At 37.0% G+C, this 17,422-nt stretch overlaps 2 protein-coding genes across 2 annotated transcripts; both read right to left on the reverse strand.

Moving 5' to 3' along the window:
• Window positions 3,788-9,091, reverse strand: LOC109226664 (malate dehydrogenase 2, mitochondrial). Its single transcript, XM_019391487.1, has 7 exons — window positions 8,629-9,091; window positions 6,272-6,445; window positions 6,005-6,173; window positions 5,835-5,896; window positions 5,611-5,732; window positions 4,945-5,062; window positions 3,788-4,281 (listed from the first exon to the last, which is right to left on the reverse strand). Exons 1-7 carry the CDS (start codon window positions 8,866-8,868, stop codon window positions 4,141-4,143), a joined length of 1,026 nt encoding a protein of 341 aa, XP_019247032.1. The 5' UTR covers window positions 8,869-9,091; the 3' UTR covers window positions 3,788-4,140.
• On the reverse strand, window positions 9,948-17,181 carry LOC109226663 (tRNA dimethylallyltransferase 9). Its single transcript, XM_019391486.1, has 12 exons — window positions 16,840-17,181; window positions 16,342-16,395; window positions 15,572-15,614; window positions 14,596-14,704; window positions 14,031-14,229; window positions 13,351-13,573; window positions 12,714-12,808; window positions 12,543-12,637; window positions 11,882-11,957; window positions 10,633-10,772; window positions 10,429-10,556; window positions 9,948-10,317 (listed from the first exon to the last, which is right to left on the reverse strand). Exons 1-11 carry the CDS (start codon window positions 17,098-17,100, stop codon window positions 10,460-10,462), a joined length of 1,392 nt encoding a protein of 463 aa, XP_019247031.1. The 5' UTR covers window positions 17,101-17,181; the 3' UTR covers window positions 9,948-10,317; window positions 10,429-10,459.

Consider the following 17,422-nt stretch of genomic DNA (forward strand, 5'->3'; position numbering starts at 1 on the left):
CACCCCCTCTGTCCAGCTATATGAAGAGTTTTGTTTTGGTACATTGTTACACCCCATGTTTTCGTACGTAAGAATACGCCTTTAGTCAATTGATATAAGCTCAGAAATGAGATCATGTTTGAAAGTACATAAAGTAAGTTAATCATGTTACTATAGAGGTTACAAATATTTAAGATCGTGAATACCAAATACCAAGAGGGTTGGAAGGTTAAGAAGCTAAATAAATTGAAGAAAATAAGTTTCGTCGAATGTCGGCAAGTTGGGAACGTTATAACGTGTACTTTTGTGATGAGACTAGGGTGCTTACCAAGATAAGGAGGTTATGTTATGAGTTATTTTAGTCGTATGATAGTCGTGTGTTATGATTTCAAGCCGAGCAAGTTGTGGAACAAAAGTTGGCAGGTCATCACAAGTTACATTCATAAATGTGCTGAAAATTAGGACAAATGTAGATGCGATTTTCTCCCAATTTACTTCGAATTATGGGGTGATCTTTCTACCAAATTGAAGATCTATGAGTCTAGTTTCTAACGCATTAAACCATTCGTCGATACAACATCGGAGTAGAGAGATATTCGTATTTTTGCGAGACTGCGCAAACAGCTTTCTATGGGACCCACAATGGCGGTTGATATATATATATATATATATATATATATATATATATATATATATATATATATATATATATATATAAAAGATGCCTCAACCCCGTTTTAACTCATTCTTTTACAGTATCTTCAGACCCTAGACACCTAAAAATACTCTCTCAAGGTTCTCTCATGATCCAAGACCCAAACAAAGGGCAAACAACACAAATCAAGTGTCGAGAATCCCGTCGCGCTAGTAAGTTTCTTGTTCTTCTTATTGTTGCTGATTTTTGGGTGGTTCCAGCATGTGGGAGGCTGTTTAAATGGTTTAAGTTCTGCAAAATACTCTCCCAAGGTTTTCATATCAACCCTAGGTTATTTCAAGTCTTGCAAATGGATTACACCATATTTCAACATCAAAAGTTAGTTCTAATGAAGAACAACACCTTTTTTAGGTTGTGTTGTCATTGAGGATAGTTGTGGGCTGTGTTTAGCTGAAATTTCAAGTTGTTGCTACTGGCTAAGTTGAGAATAATAGACTACTAATTGTGCTTGAGCTTGCTTGTATGTTGGTTAAGTTGGTTAGGATGAAAAACTACAAGATAATACTTGGATTAGCTTAAGTCACTTCTATGGTGTTGTATTGCCATTGAGGGCTGTTGTAAGCTAAATATAACTTGGATTTCAACTTGAAGCTACTGTAGAAGGTATTTGTATTGTGTTCTTGCATGTGCTTAAGGTTATCTTGATGTTGATTAAGTTAAATGGATGTACTAGACATGAAGTAGTGAATAAAGTTGCTAATTGAAGATAGTTGGAGTTGTGGATTGTTTCCTTTGTTATAAATATATGGTATAGGATGGAATCATTGATGAATGACTTCATTATCATGTTAATGATGCTGTTAAGTTAATGTAAGAAGTCTATAAGGGGTGATAATGGGGTTGAAGGGTGCTAAAGGGATTCAATCCGAGCTTGCCGCTCGTCGTGATATGTTAATGACTTGTTAATGAAATATTTGTACCCTATTGTTGATGTTGTTCGTATTGTATTGCTCTGGTTGTTGTTGGTATAGGTTATTGGAGGAGGCCCTTGTTACAAGGGAGATGCTGCCCCAAATTTACATAAAACGAGCTACTAGCTTAAGTTATAGACTTAGCATTTACTCAGCACTGATTTTGAATCTCCTTATGCTATGGTAGACTGAGTTGAGTTGTTTGAAGAGTTGCTTGGAAGATATTAAGGACTCAACGAGGTTAAGGTATGTTAAGGCTAAACTTTTCTTTCATTTTGGCATGATCCCGTAACTACATGTGTTTGATAACGAGACATGAAGAGAAGTTCATATTCCTGAATTTATATACACCGTTCTATCTCATAAGTTACGGCATTCTCCCTTATCGGGACTTCATATTCAGTTTAGTATTGTCTTCTTTCATCCAAGAGAGCAGAGAGTCTATATATATACAGTATTACAGTATTTTCACCACCATCGAGCTATAATCGATGGGCATGGCCCCATTGGGCAACCTCTGATCAGATGGTAAGTTATATACCGAGCCTACTGTGGCCGAGCACCTATGAGCGAGCCTAGAATAGCCGAGATACAAAGCCTAGTATGGCCGAGCGCCTATGAGCGAGCCTACTACGGTAGAGCAGTTACACATACCGAGCCTTATAAGGCCGGACAGCTATTTTACTTACTATATTGAGAGAGTTGAGTCAGTATCGGCAGGTAAGCATATCTTCAGATTATCTTTGACTCCCAGTTACTTTCAGCTATTATATTATCAATTCAGTTTCAGCTTTCAGTTATTTTGTTGCCTAACATACTCGGTACATTATTTCGTACTGACGTCCCTTTTGTCGGGGACGCTGCATTTCATGCTTGCAGGTCCTGATTGACAGTTGGACAGACCTTCCCGGCAGACAGAGAGTCAAACATCAGCTTGGTTGATAAGCTCCACTTCCTCGGAGTTACCAGATTTAGACCTTGGAGTCCGTTTTATATATATAGGTTTGATGGGTAGGCCGAGGCCCTGTCCCGACCATGGTACGGTTCATTTATCTCTAGAGGCGTGTAGACGAGTGCTGTATATTTTGTATATCAGTAGATGTTTATGGCGGCTTCGTCGGCCTGCACAATTATATATATCAGCTTTTAGGTATGTTTACCCTACAGATGAGAGAGGTGTTATTTTCAGACGATTCAGAATATGGCATCATCGGCCTAAGTTGAGGGTAACTCTTCTAGAGTTTACAGTTACAGAGTGGTACGCTCGGGCCGAGTATGGCACCGGATGCCGGCCATGCCTCTTCAGGTTTGGGGCATGACATACATGATCCCCTTGTTATGCTTTGAAGTACGTATGAGGCTTTTACTGCAATCTTAGACTAGAGAGTCCAGTAACAAAAATTTGTCGACCAACTGCCCCCATGCAGGCTACTTTATAATACGAGAGAAGTGAGGTAAGAAGTCTGTTTAGGAATGCCTTAGCCTTTTTTGTTTATTCGGTTAAAGACAAGTAGAAGACGCTAATTCAACCTTGACACTTATTTTCAAGTTGTGCAAGTTTCTTTCCTTTTGATGGTAAGTTTAAACTGAATTAATTTTATATACGATTGTGGTTTGACTAAAGTTCTGTGAAATTGGATGTTTTTGTTTGGTCTGCGTAAAGAGGGCATTACTTTGAAATAGGGATTTGAAGGAGGATATCACAAACAGCAAATTAGACATACATGGTACTGCATATTTGTGTAGAAACTTAGCCGTAGATCGGGCTTCTCTGTTTATCGTCCTATATCCCTTCTCCCTCAGGTGGCTTTCTTCTTTCTTTTTTGGTGGATGCGAAAGTTCCCATGTTCTCCTTCCTTCATGAGACTTTGGGTTCCTTTCTTGTGGGAAGACAAACAAATAACTATTTTAATGAAGTTCCAGGTAATTCCGAAAATTAAGCAGTCATGTGTAATAACTGAAGTGGTAGCAGTTAATGAAATACAACAATAATAAACTCAGTGTAATCTCATAAGTAGGGTTTGAAAAGGGTAGTGTACGCAAACCTTACCCCTGCCTTATAAAGGTAGAGAGGTTGTTTCCGATAGTAGCAGTTCATGAAGCTTACACTAAAAACCCCAAATTAAGGTCATACTCAGTAACCTTCTTCCCCTTTCGTCATTAGAAAAGGACAACGAATATATGAATATTGATAGTTGCAAGTTATTATAGCTAATCTCTTCATTTCCCACTGAAGAATAGTAGAATACAGCAGGGTAAAACCAGTACATGGGTCATTGCCCTTTTTCACCACCCACATCAACTCTCCAACCATTCACAAAACAATAATCTTATGCATGTAGTAGGTTCAACGTTTTAGAACATAGCATCATCAGAAGTTTGCCTGATTATTTGCAGAATAGTGTATATCTAACGTCTACTATGTTGGATAAAAGCTAAACCAAATGCCTCAGGCTGCAAGGAACTCGCAAAAGATAACCCAATCACTCCAACGAATCCAAAATTGTTACTGGAAAAACTAGTATTTTTCTTTTTTTAATTGTCATTAGCGAATTTGATTCCCTTCTCAATGGAGGATTTCAGCTCTGGCTTAAGAGCTTCAAGTCCTTGTTTCTCGAAGTCTGAAAGTGGGCCCAATCCTAGCACTTCCTCCACACCATTTTTCCCAAGTCTCACCTGAGAAGAGTAAATATAAGAGCCAACATCAGAATCAAAAAAACCGACAAGAGGTGCCTACTTTTTCAATCAATTGACCAATCAATTAACTACATTTCAGTCCCAAATTATTAGAATACTCTTTGGAGTCTATTATGGCCTATAATGCATGAAAATCATGTGAGAAACATAAGAGTCCAGCAGTTAAGAGGCATTATTTGCCAAAGAACGTGTTACAATGAAATCCTCATTGGTCTTACTGCATAAACGTCAAAGTAATAACTTTAGCAAGGCCGCCCATAATCAAAGCTAACAAAGTAAAAGCTATCTTTTGTGCATTAAGAGCCATGAGTACCTTAACTCACATAAATAAGTAATTCTTAACATTTCGAATCGAAAATTCTGTAGGATCAGACCTGTCAAAACTCACACAACAGTAATGGACAACAAGAACGAAGCGGATACCATGTCCTAGTAAATCAAAGTTTGTAAGTTTCTATTTTTTTCCTTACATCTTCTATCTCCCATTTTTACTTCATAAACAGAGAGATAACCAAATTATTCACAGACGGTTTCAACTAACGTCATCGTCTGACAGAAAATGAAGATCCATCTATAGATGGGCAAACTAGAGATATGGACACACACATATACAAAATGTCTGGTTAGAGAGGATAGCATTACCTTGGATGCAAAGAAAGGAAGGTCTGTCACAGTTGACTGCACGAATGAACACTCTACAACATCTGGAACCCCATTCAGCCCCTTCAAGCAAGCATCAGCAAAGATGGCCCCAGCATAGCTGCGGAAGTGAAAAGAATTGCTCAAAACTAAGTTATCACACTGAAGATGCGCAAAAAAAAGTAGCTTTGGACTAGTAAAAACAAAGATAAGTCTTTTTATTCTTCATTACCATAGCTTCTACTGATCTATTGAGTGGGGTAAGGTCACTTCAATAATAGATGCATGGAAACTTTATATTCAAGGTAAGACATAATCAATATTGTATGATGCTGTGGTCACTGTGCAGCATGCACTAATTCCATTTGTGGCATAAGATGGCACATGCAAAAAAGGGTCTGAACTTTGGAGTGATCATCATTAGCATTGTGAAAACCTGTTGAAATATATAGTTTTTTTTTATAAATCTTGTTGAAACATACAGAAGAAACCTAGTTATAGAGCGACCTTAACCCTCTATACAAGTGTTTGATTTGCTAGAAGCAGACGCATATGTAGGTATTCCTTGTTGACATCAGAAAATTCTTGCCAGTTGCCACCAAACAGAGAACGGTTTACTAAAACCTCAAAATCAAACTATATAGAAGAGAGGCCTGAATAGAAACATACGCCATTGAGAGGGTTGCTGAACCCTTTCCAGCCTTGGCCTCCACAACTTCAGTGCCACCATCTTGGGTTCGCTTGGTGAGTGCCTCAATTTCTTCATCTCCCAAATTTGCCTTTGGGGTGGCCTAGTTGCAACATTGTGAGATAACAATAAAGAATAAGTAAAGTTACAAGGTAGAGTTAAATCTTTAAATAACCTTAATAAAACAGAAGAAAAAAAGAATTACTTGGGAAAATAGTGGGAGGATGGTTATGCCAGCATGACCACCAACAACGGGGACAATGACGTCTAGAACAAAGTAAATTGTAAGTCGGGAGAGAACTTGACATGAATTTATGGTGCAAGTAAAATAAAATAATAGCAATTCTAAACCAGGAAGTACACTAAGATGCATACCAGCAACATTAACTTTAGCTTTTCCTGCATAGAAAGTCTTTGCCCTAACAACATCAAGTGTGGTCACTCCAAAGAGTCTCTTTTCATCATAGGTTCCAGCCTTCTTGAACACCTCAGCGGCAATTGGGACAGTGGAGTTAACAGGGTTGCTGATCATATTGACAAGCGCCTTTGGAGATTTGAGGGTAGGCAGTAGAGGAAAGATGAGAAATCAGTATTTGTTATGCCCACGGCTAAACTCATATATAAACCAATATGGGCACTTACATGAGGGCAATACTTTGCGATGGCTGTGCAAAGAGATTTAACAATACCAGCGTTAATGTTGAACAGATCATCACGGGTCATACCAGGCTTTCGTGGCACACCAGCAGGAATGATGACAACATCAGCTCCCTCCAAAGCCTGTCCTAGCTGTTCGTCTCCTGCAAACCCAGAAACCTGCCAGGAAAAACATCGATGGTCAAGGAACTGCAACGGCCAGGGAATAGGATCAGACACTGAGGTCGTTTAGTGTGTGGACTGCAAGTGGGATAAAAAGTATTCCACCGTTTCGCTAATTGTGGAGAGGATTACATCACCATGAGTAAAGTTAGGGGTCTTTTGGAGATCCATATGGGTGAAAATATACCCCAACTAACTTCTGCATTAGTTGTTCAGTGTTTGGTTATCATTTTTACTCTCTGTATTCACAATATCCGCATTAATTATGTAGTTACTCCCACATTACTGGATACCAAATTCAACAAGGATTGACCTCACAAGTATTAGCAATAACTGCATAAAAACACATAAATCAGGAAAAAATAACTTCATATATAACTTCTTCAGTTAACCATCTCTGACTAGTTATCTCTCTTTATATTTCGAGCAAACTTGGTACATTTGACTATTAAAGCAATAAAAACACCAAGCGGTTAATCAACTATACCTCAATCTGTAACTAGCAGGACTCAACGACATATATCCTCCAGATATCTTGCTCTATTTGGGTCCATTTCATTTTAATATTAATTCTTCTATGGTAAATTAGGAGTTCCTAAAATTAAAAGTTCTCAAATTAACACTTATTCCTATCCAAATTTAAAGCAAGTGTGACAATGAGTAAGACTTAATCCAGCCTGTTGGTATCTCTTAAGTGTATCTTTTCTTTTTATTGTGCTATTCTCTTAGATACATATGTATCGATTTGAGAGAATGCAAGTCTTTTCAAGCAACTACCCCATCTCCTTTTAGCACCCTCAATCACCAGTGTCGCAAATAAAAACTAGCTGCGTGTAGGTTTATGTAGGGCATAGCCTGACCCATCTGTGGCAATTGCAACTTTCAATTATTTTATCCTTTGTGTGATACTTGCACTTTTTGCCCGACAATTCTTTATGTCCATTTTTATATGACCACATCCACCTTAGCATTCACATATAAAGTTTCAACGACGCTTATCTTGTGTATATGACAGGCATTAGTGACCCATTTTCACACAATATAACATTGATGATCCCACAACCATTCTATTGATGAAGAAAATCATTTTAAATATGTTGTCATCTATGGGAATCGAACCCACAACCACGTGGTTAAAATCTGTCTCACAATCATTTTATAAAATTACCTTTCAGTTTGTTAGGTATTTTCCCATTGCTCAAGATCCTCATAGCAATCTTTCACTTTAATCATCATATTTCAAATCAACTTACTACATTTCTTCTATCATATCATTCTCTTAGAAGATTAAGTGACACCACGATCTTTTCCAGTCTCACTTCATTCTCTTAGAAGATTAAGTGACACCACGATCTTTTCCAGTCTCACTTCACCTTCATCCTTCTTATGGGAGCTAGACGTGCATATACTATGCCATACTTCTATTTATTCTAAAACCCCTATTCAGTAGAATGCTTCGCGATAGTTCCTACTTTTAAATAACTCCTCGCTAGTAAATTTTCATCTTGAGAAGAGGAATGTAATATTTCTCATATTTCCACATACATTATCTTAAATTTCATCTTAAAATTGTATACTTTATATGAGTTTTGATTCTTGACAATTATACAAGGATTATAGTCTAGTGATTCTAGTTCTAATAATAAACACTGGAGTACATGTAGTTGTGATTGAATGTTTGATTAGACATTGTAAATCTAAAAATACGAGTATGATCTAATACACATGTTTATATAAAAAGTGATAAAAGTTTGTTTTGATAATTCTTGGCCTATTATAATTTAATATTTTGCTTATCATCATACCTGACAAACATTACTAGCGATATGATAATAATTGAAATAAAACTCGAAGAAATAAGAGTTACAGATTCACACAAACATAGAAACTGAATTCTCAAAGGATACTGATGAATCAGAGCAGTTGAAATTCTGGAGCTTAAAAAGTGAGAAACACACACTCAAACACATATCACGAAGAGCGTAAAATACGGATCAATGCCAGTTCGAACGGTTAATGATGTAAAACCCTAGAAATGAGTAAATCAGATAGAACACAAATTAAAAAACGATTACAGCAGAAAACTCCATAAATACTTGGAAGAAAAAAACTCAGTAAATGTAACGCAGTAAAAGACGAGAATTACAGCAGTAAAGGTCTAGATAGAGCAGAGAGTAAACCTGAGATCTGGTGTTGATGTGGCTGACATCAGCGGCAACACCAGGGGTACCGGCAATATCGTAAAGTGAGAGTTGTGATACTAAAGGATTCAGCTTCATAAGAAGTGATAGAGGCTGCCCGATCCCACCAGCTGCCCCTAAAATAGCTACTTTCCGGTCAGGAGCGGACTCCGACGCGAATCCCCGGCGCGTGAGGTATGCACCGGTGGTCGAGGTTCTGCGGACGATAGATCTCAACATAGCTGAAATAATTGGTTGGTTTGTGATGAAGAAAGGAAAAGGTAAAGGAAAAGGAAAAGGAAAAGGAAAAGGCTACGGCGGAGAAAATGCGAGTCGAAAATGAAAATGTTCAAAGTGGAGAAGATGAGGAGAGCATTTATTGGCGATAGATTCGTGAGTTTTGAGGAGTTGGTCTCCTTTTTTAGAGTGTAGTTATCTTACGCTAAATTTTTATGCTTGTAGTAAGATTTTGACTACAGCAAATCCAACTTGAAAAAGTTTACTGTTTATGCTAAAATTATTAATTAGTCGTAAAAGTATACATTAATCACAATTAAGTGAAAAATACACCATGTCAGTCATTAGTTGACTGAGTGAGTTGAAAAGCAAAGGGCAGAGGAAGAGAAGATGATTGATGAATTAGAATCATGCAAATTATGTCTGTAGGTAATTGCAACCAATAGACTATTAACTCCAATTTACAAGCTTGTACTCGGTATCTAGATCCATTAGTTTTCTGATATTTTAGTTGTTTCTTTTTCTTCTTTTTTTTGGTTTTGGTATACTTCATTTCATCTTTTCCTAGTTCACCACTAGCATCGTAGCACATGAAGCATATTCCTTTTCTTGATCAGTCCCAATGAAGCATATTCTCTGTACATATCGTTGCTCACGCTTTCATACCGGACCTAGTTCTCATCTTAAAGGTAAAAGGTTAGCCCAAGTGGTGATTGATTTTTCACTTTCTTTCAGAAAATAACTCCTTTTAGATATAAAAAAATAAAAATAAAAATAAAAATAAAAAAATCAGCAGTTGATAGTCCTGCACTAGCGCATCATTTTTCTCGTATTTTTTTTGAAAATGGTGGTGTCGGGATTAATCCTCGACTATTCCACTAGGCATCTTTCTTTAATTGTAATAGCCAGAAAGAGAGAACACAACTTCTTAACCACAGTAATTTTCATCGACATCATAGTATCTCCGCTTGCAGTGGCATTTACAAAGTGACATGGGACAACCTTTTGTTGGTCCTTTGGTTAACCCGCCTTGTCCAAAAAATCTGATACCCATTGTAATGCGAGTACTTCAATGCAGAAGATATAGAACTTAAGTGCGTATTATCTGGCTCACATCAAAAGATGAGACTTTGGTGTGGGAGTGGGAGGCCAGCAATATGTTGATGTGAGCTGGACACTAGAAATGAAATACAATATTCCAACAACATGCTCTCCAAATCCTCAAGCATGGAAAACGTATGGTTTTCTGGCTGATAGAAGTTCATGTACAGAATCCTACATTTACAAAAAAAAAAATCTCAAAGTACAGATTGACGTCGAGCCAACCACAGCCCGATGCCTCATCAGCTGCTACCCTCTCTTCATCCATAACAACCTCAACCTTCGTAACACAACAGATGTAGAGAAAGATAACTCTCTTAAAAGTGTTGCCTGAAGGGGTTCCCCAGAGTACTGCACACAGTAGAGTCCACAGTCTTTAAATCCAAAAAATAAGGAAAAGGTAGTGATCAAATCCAATTATTAAATACTAAAAAGTAGTAGAAATTATCTCCATAAGCTAACCTCCACAAAAATGTGAACAACTCAAAGCAATCTAGCTTTTGGTTAACAAAGAAGACACAGTGGCTTCACCATACATTGTCCTTATCCAGTCTAGAACATCCGCACAATCCTCACGCCCAATGAAATGCCTTCACGTGCAGATAGATACCTCAGCCTAGGAGCAAAAGAGAGAAAAGCTATATTTTAATATTTTCAAGTTCATACCTATTTCTAGTACGATAGGCCTTCAGTTCTGCTACTTGGCGGGGGTTTCTAATATCTTTCTTCATACGAAGTGACTCAGGCACCTGGAGATGGCTTTCCTGACTGCTGTATGAATCACATATGAAGCTTAGCACCTTTTCCTGGTAATGGCATTTTCAGATGTCAGCAGAAGAATATTGAGGAGCTTCATGCTATTTGGAGATGAGGCATTACGAAAGGTAGGCTAAATAATTAAACTATTATTCAGAGGGAAAAGAGACACGATTGCCTCTGCACATAAAGGCGTGCAATTCATCTTTTGTTGCATTGCCCTGTATCCTTAGCTTTGTGGAGGGCAATCCTGAATCTTTTTGGTGTTCAATGGGTGATGCCAAGCACTGTAAAGGAAATGTTATATAGCTGGGCCGGTTTCCGTAGAAGAAGAAAGCAAAAGGCGTGGAAGTTCGCCCCGTTAGCTCTCATGTGGATAGTTTGGGGGAGAGAAATAGGAGAGCTTTTGAGGGGATTGAGTCTCCTTTTTCACATCTTAAGAATAGTCTTTTATCTTTGATCGCTTTTTGGTGCACTCATATAACCCCTACTTGTATAGAAGATTGGGCGTCTTTTGTAGAGAATCATGTTCTGATGTAAATTCTCTACTTTTTAGTATACTTCCTGTATACGGGAGTTCTCTCCCTTTTGATTAATACAATTTACCTTATCAAAAAAAACAAATACATTTTCCTCGATAAAAGGGGAACCTGGAAGTAATCTCATACTAACTCCAATTCACAGAATTCTTATTATGCTTACAATTGTCACTTCCTATAATTTGTGCTAATGGCATGCTGCTTTGGGAGAAGAAAAGCCCTAAGGCAAGAAGAAGCGTCTACAACCAAAACAAGTCATTGTGAAACTTATATTCCCTCTATGATGAAATCAATTTGAAAGAAAATCTTCCCACAATATGGTTATTATTGCTTTGAAAAGGATTCATCATTATTCTGAACCTTTCAGAATCAGCCTTAATATTCACACAATGACAAAATACCGAAAATGCAACTATGGCATACACAAAGAGATGCGTGCACACATCTGCTTGCGTGAATGTATGTATATGATAGTTGCAATAAAAGGAATCATGAGCAACTATTAAAACCCAGGAAAAGCTCAGCTACTGCATCCAGAATGAAGAGAAATGTCAACTTGATAAAAGTTCTATTAACAAAGAGAAAGGCATAGAAATTCCTTAGGAACAGAAATGACATACCAAAGGTTTAGAAGCATCTATCCACTCATAAATCTGTTCATTGCGAAACCAAGTCATCTGCCTTTTTGCAAAATTTCTGCACAAGAATGTAAGAATCAGTCAAATAACTTACAAATTGCAAACAACTATATTCTAGACAATCCAATTAAATCAAGAAAACCAGTGAAAGCTCCCCAAGTCTATGAAAAGGACCAGACTGGAGTCAGAGTAGGCAGATTTAGGCAGCAGTACCAACAGCTCCTGACATTTGCACCCATAATCATAGTGCTCTTTTCTTCTCTTGATAAGTGACAATAGTATCATGAAGTGCGGAAGTGATCAGGAGACAAGAAAGTGAGGGTTAAGTAGAAAAATTGTCTTCAACATTGCTGCGGGAGACATGCTTAAATTCTATCAAGAATAGCTTGTGTAACTCTCGGCAGAAAAATTGTCTTCAACACTGCTGGGGGAGACAAGCTTAAATTCTATCAAGTATAGTTTGTGGAACTCTCTGCTGGCCATGACAAATAGTGTACAATGACTACAACACGGAAGCATCCAGAAAGAAAGTGTGACACTAGAGAGAGAAGAGCATTGCAGAAAATTGCTACATCTAAATGCCAAGAAAGAAAGGTTGTCCTATTATGTGATATAATATAGTCACAAGAGAACGTAAAACCACCTAGATGCTTTCTGGAATTCAGATAAAAACTCATAGAAGTCCCCAGCAGAATTCCAACTTCCATATTCTCTACATCTTAGAAGGTATTCCATTGCCTGAAAGATTTTAAACAAACACATATTAGGACACAAACTATTGTTTTTTGTTCAAGTTACAGGGACGAAACTATACTTGTCGGTAACCAATTGCTCGAGTAGCAGAATTTGAGTTTGGCAAAAGACCCAAATCAAGAAGCCACCTTGCCTCAGATAGAATTCCATCTGTTCCTGCAGCATGCCACCATCATAACGAATTAACTAGGATCAAGGTATTCCAATTGAAGTTGTTAAGGAACTAGAAAAGAAAGATCTTATTTGAAGCTAAGATTGGTATTTCAAGTTGCTAGAGAAAAGTACAAGAGATAACTATTATAAGAAGAATTAACCTCTATTGACGAAATAACCTCAGAATGTCACCAATACTTATTTGTATTTGATAACTCATTGTTCACTATCCAACTTCCAAGTCGAAAATGTTTCTACAGTTCTTCAGAAGAATATTTTCTGATAGGTATATCCTCAGATGATAGATAATTAGCCCTAGGTATCATGATAACAATATAAATCTTAAGACAGAAAACAATGTTCCGCCACGAAGGCTTTTGAATAATGATAAGGAAAAGCAGTTGTTCAAGCAGCATTTGCCATACTTCGAGATGATAATTTTTTTTAGATTAGTTCAAGAATTAGTATTGTGATTGAGAGTTCTAAGATCTCCAAAGAATGATTAAAGCAAGCAAATAAATCATACAATTTCATTAATCTTTTACCTAAAAGCATATCTTCACACCGGAAATCAATGGACCTATAGAGATCCAGCCTATTGGTGGAAAGGAAATAACAAAGAAAATCATACTCCAAATCCTTTTTGTTACTCTGCTGCAATTTGTCAGCAGAATTCTTGACATCAGCAGCATCTGCTACACCTGAATCAAGCTGTCCTCTGAAAGAATTATATGGTACTTCAAAGGCTGATGGAGGTGACCCACTAGACTGCAAGCCGAAAAGTATACTTAGCATTTTTATCAAGAGATAAACTGAACAGGCTACGACAAAATGGACTGACAGTTGAGCACATCCCAATCCATCTCAACTACTTCATAACCACAAAGAGCTCTTGCTAAACCAATAAAAGTTCTCGCTACAAGCATAGCAACAGTTGACAAGAAAAACATGGATTTTCCCTGCAAGCACATTAGTAAGTGATAAATCATGGCAGAGAAATCTCTAATTTCTACCATATCATACAAAACATGATCTAGCTTACAAAAAAATTGTCTTGCTTGCATCATCCAAAATTGCCAACGGGTGTGTGTCGGATCCTCCAAAAGTTGCATTGGTGGAGGATCAACACGGGTGCGGCAGCATTTTGGAGGATCCAAGCAACATAGCAGAAAAGGGGTCCAAATCAGAGGGATCACAGGTGAAAGTTACACTTTTTCATAATTACCTTAATAATTTCAAGCCTGCGGCGCAAGCGATACCAGTCATTTGCCGCTAAAGACTGGGCACCAGGATCACCAGCTTTAACCAACAACTGAACAGCAGCATCCCAGTCATAATCATTCTGTAAAGTTGCAAGCTCTGAGTAGACTTCAGAGGTAATCTCTCGAGATGCTTTTGGAACATCTGGCTTCCCGTAAATAAACCTTAAACGTTGGACAGTGTATTATATGAGTTGGAAGATTATACCCGTTTACATTAAATGACTCAGTTGTAGAGACTATATGAAAACCGAATTCTTGCATATCCAATATCTGATTCTATCACCAGTTAAAGGATATATGTAAGCTTCATTTATAAGGATAACAAAGCACATTGATAGATAGATAATGCAGCATAGCTTATTCACATATCCTCATTCTTTCTCTCTCATAATCAATAGGTTTTATATAATGAATTTTCCAAAATCTCTAGTTTGATATAAGTTGCAAGCAAAAAGTTTAGCTTTAGTTTGAATGCGTCCTCAATTTACCAAAATCTTTCAAGTGTGAAATGTAATATTCTACACATACCACCGTAAATATAATCCAGTACCACCAGCAACTATTGGAACACGGCCCCTATCAAGGATATCTCTGGCAGTTTGCCTTGCATCCTCAAAAAATTGTCCAACGGAATAATCTGATGACATACCCAAAGGAAAGAAGAAAAATGTTTCTGCATTAGCATTAAAAGACGAAAAATTGAAGGACACATAAAAATTGTGTATACCAGCAGTTTAATAGATATGACCAAAGTTTGCAAGTGATATTTCACATCATATTACAGTCCCGACCCACCCAACTGGGCTCAGATTCTCTCAAAAAAAGACTCTTGATCAGAGTGCAATTGATAATAAACACTCGGTGTCTTCGGTAAAAAAGTGTTGAAAAGCCCTTTTCTGTTAAAGCCCAAAATGACCTTAACATATTTTAAAAGATATATATATTTAGAAGTATATTTAGAAGGAAAAGGAAGAATGTCGAAAATGGAATGAAGTGTGAGTTAGGGGTTCTGTTTTGGGAAGAGTATTTCAGTGATTATAAAAAAAATATTTAGGGATGAAATTTATAAATAAGAAACTTGATCAAATAAAAAATGCTTAAGCTGAAAAGAAACTTATGACTTTTGGTTGATTTTGGCTTATAAGCACTTTAACTGTTTACCAAACGCGTAGAAAGCCAATAAGTCATACATTTTATCACTTTCGAATTTGTTCATCAAGTAAAACACATTGTGGGCAGTTTCAGAGTTTCAATAAATCAAGGAACTTTGATGTGTTCACTTCATTGATTTTAAGTTTTGGATGTTCCACAGAAATGGAAAGCAGCGGGGTTTTATCGCTGATTACTGTTCACAGGTCAAAAGCACCAAACTTACTCATATAATCACGAATAATGACAATGTAGAGGGCGTGGATCATGAATCATTCAGTGAAGCGGTGTGCTGCACAGTTATTGAAATTCATGCAAAATGTTGTTTCAGACCATCCAATTCAGTCAGAAATACCTTCGGATGGATGCAAAATGTCAACAAGATGATGTGCTACTTCCTGCAGACCATGACTCAAGAACGTCAGAAAGTATTTTGCATCCTCGGATGGAACAACAGATAGTAATAAAGCTTCTTAAATAAGTAATCCAGTCAGAGGCGGCTCAACAATACATGTGGCCTAAAGCGAAAATTTAAAAAGAGGCCTCAAAAGACATTCGAGGTTAAGAAATGCTTTTTCATATCTAATTCTTTGATAATTTCATTAGCTTAAGATTGAAAAATTATCTAAGAAGTACTTGAAGAATATAAGAAGATTCTACAAAATCATAGTTATAAACAAAATTGATTCAAGTTGAAGCGAGTTAGACAAATTAAGAAGTTGAGCCCATCCACCATGCGTGAGGTGAGGTAACAAAAAAGAATAATAAAAAATAGGAAGTAAATGCAAATTTAATAATCTACAATTTTTAGTATAAACTTTAAAAATTGACAACAAATTATTAAAACTAATTTATTTATCACTAATAATAAATACATAGTAATTATTTATATTATATATAATTTGAGTAAATTTGGGGCCTTAATTTTTTGGGGCCTAAAGCCACTGCTTTAGTGACTTTAGGATTGAGCCGCCACTGAATCCAGTACACATCAACACATGAACCTCAAAAGAACTAATTATGCAGAAACCGAGAATAGGCAAAACTAATTATCCAATACACTCAAGAACTAATGCAATAAAAATACTAATGTAAAACATAATCTCAAACGTGCTGAGGCAATACCTCTCTTTCACGAATGGAAGGCTTCGCTGAACCTACATCAAGCCCTCGATACACCTATAAAGCCAGAGAACATGTCAAGTTTCTAACTACAATACGTCGCAATTATAAATCGACTGAGTTTCAAGCCTCAAGCAACACTACTGAATTCTACACAATAAAAAGCTTAAAAATTTATTCAATATAACTTTAATTCACGTTTTAGTAATTCAATTTTATTCCTTATTTAATAAAAAATTCAGTAGTTTCTTTGTCGCCACAATTTCAGTAATTTAACAAACAAAATGGAAGCAAATTTATGAGGTTAATAATAAAGCGCCGAGGTCGAACAACACTATTCAAATTCGACAAATTGACAAGTTTATGATTCATTCAAGTTCAGGTGTTAATACTTCAGTTTAATTCCTCGTTTAACGGCAATTTTAGTTATTTAACTAATCAAAATGTAAGCAATTAATGAGGCTAATAATAAAGCGTTGAGTGAGTTAGATAACTAAGAACCTGGACAGAATCAGCGCTGATGATTTCACCATTAAGTCGCTTAGCGAGCTCTAATGCTAGCTTGCTTTTGCCGGCACCGGTGGGTCCCGAAATGACAATAACTTTCGGCTTCGTCGAGGAGGCGGAGCAGGATGTGAAGAAGCGCCGGCTGCAGCGGCGGAAGAAGAGCACGTTGGGAAGAAGGAGATGCGTCTCCGCCGTGTATGGAAGCTGGAGATAGCTGCTAATTCGAACGCCGCCAGTTCCGACGGTGCTTATCATTTCCTCGACAGAGTATAAGCCTTTGGAAGCTCGACCTCTTTACAGTTTTCTTAATTTTGTTGGCATGTGGGCATTTCCAAATAATTTTGTTTTTGTTATGACATATAGCTCAAACTAACAATATAGAACAAAGGATAAAATAAGGTAAGAGATATAGAGAAAAAGAGAGGAGATATTTTCATTTTTTATTCGTTATCTTTCCTACTATAAGGCCTTTATAGTGAAGAGTCACCATTGTAAAATTGATGGGATGCAAATTGTACATAGTTATACATATAAGCTCTCTTCTTGGTAATGCTCTCGGTGCACGTTAGTTAAATGT

The sequence above is a fragment of the Nicotiana attenuata genome, chromosome 6, assembly GCF_001879085.1.
Source record: "Nicotiana attenuata strain UT chromosome 6, NIATTr2, whole genome shotgun sequence".
NCBI lineage: Eukaryota > Viridiplantae > Streptophyta > Magnoliopsida > Solanales > Solanaceae > Nicotiana > Nicotiana attenuata.

Excerpts from the sequence above, each read along its gene's own strand:
- LOC109226664 (XM_019391487.1), bottom strand. The coding sequence starts at position 8,868 with ATGTTGAGATCTATCGTCCGCAGAACCTCGACCACCGGTGCATACCTC. Across the intron at positions 5,897-6,004 it reads AGCTAAAGTTAATGTTGCTG|ACGTCATTGTCCCCGTTGTT; the intron begins GTATGCATCTTA and ends ACTTTGTTCTAG. Across the intron at positions 4,282-4,944 it reads TTCCTTTCTTTGCATCCAAG|GTGAGACTTGGGAAAAATGG; the intron begins GTAATGCTATCC and ends TACTCTTCTCAG.
- LOC109226663 (XM_019391486.1), bottom strand. The coding sequence starts at position 17,100 with ATGATAAGCACCGTCGGAACTGGCGGCGTTCGAATTAGCAGCTATCTC. Across the intron at positions 12,809-13,350 it reads GTGTGAAGATATGCTTTTAG|GAACAGATGGAATTCTATCT; the intron begins GTAAAAGATTAA and ends GGCATGCTGCAG. Across the intron at positions 12,638-12,713 it reads GAGCAATTGGTTACCGACAA|GCAATGGAATACCTTCTAAG; the intron begins GTATAGTTTCGT and ends AAAATCTTTCAG.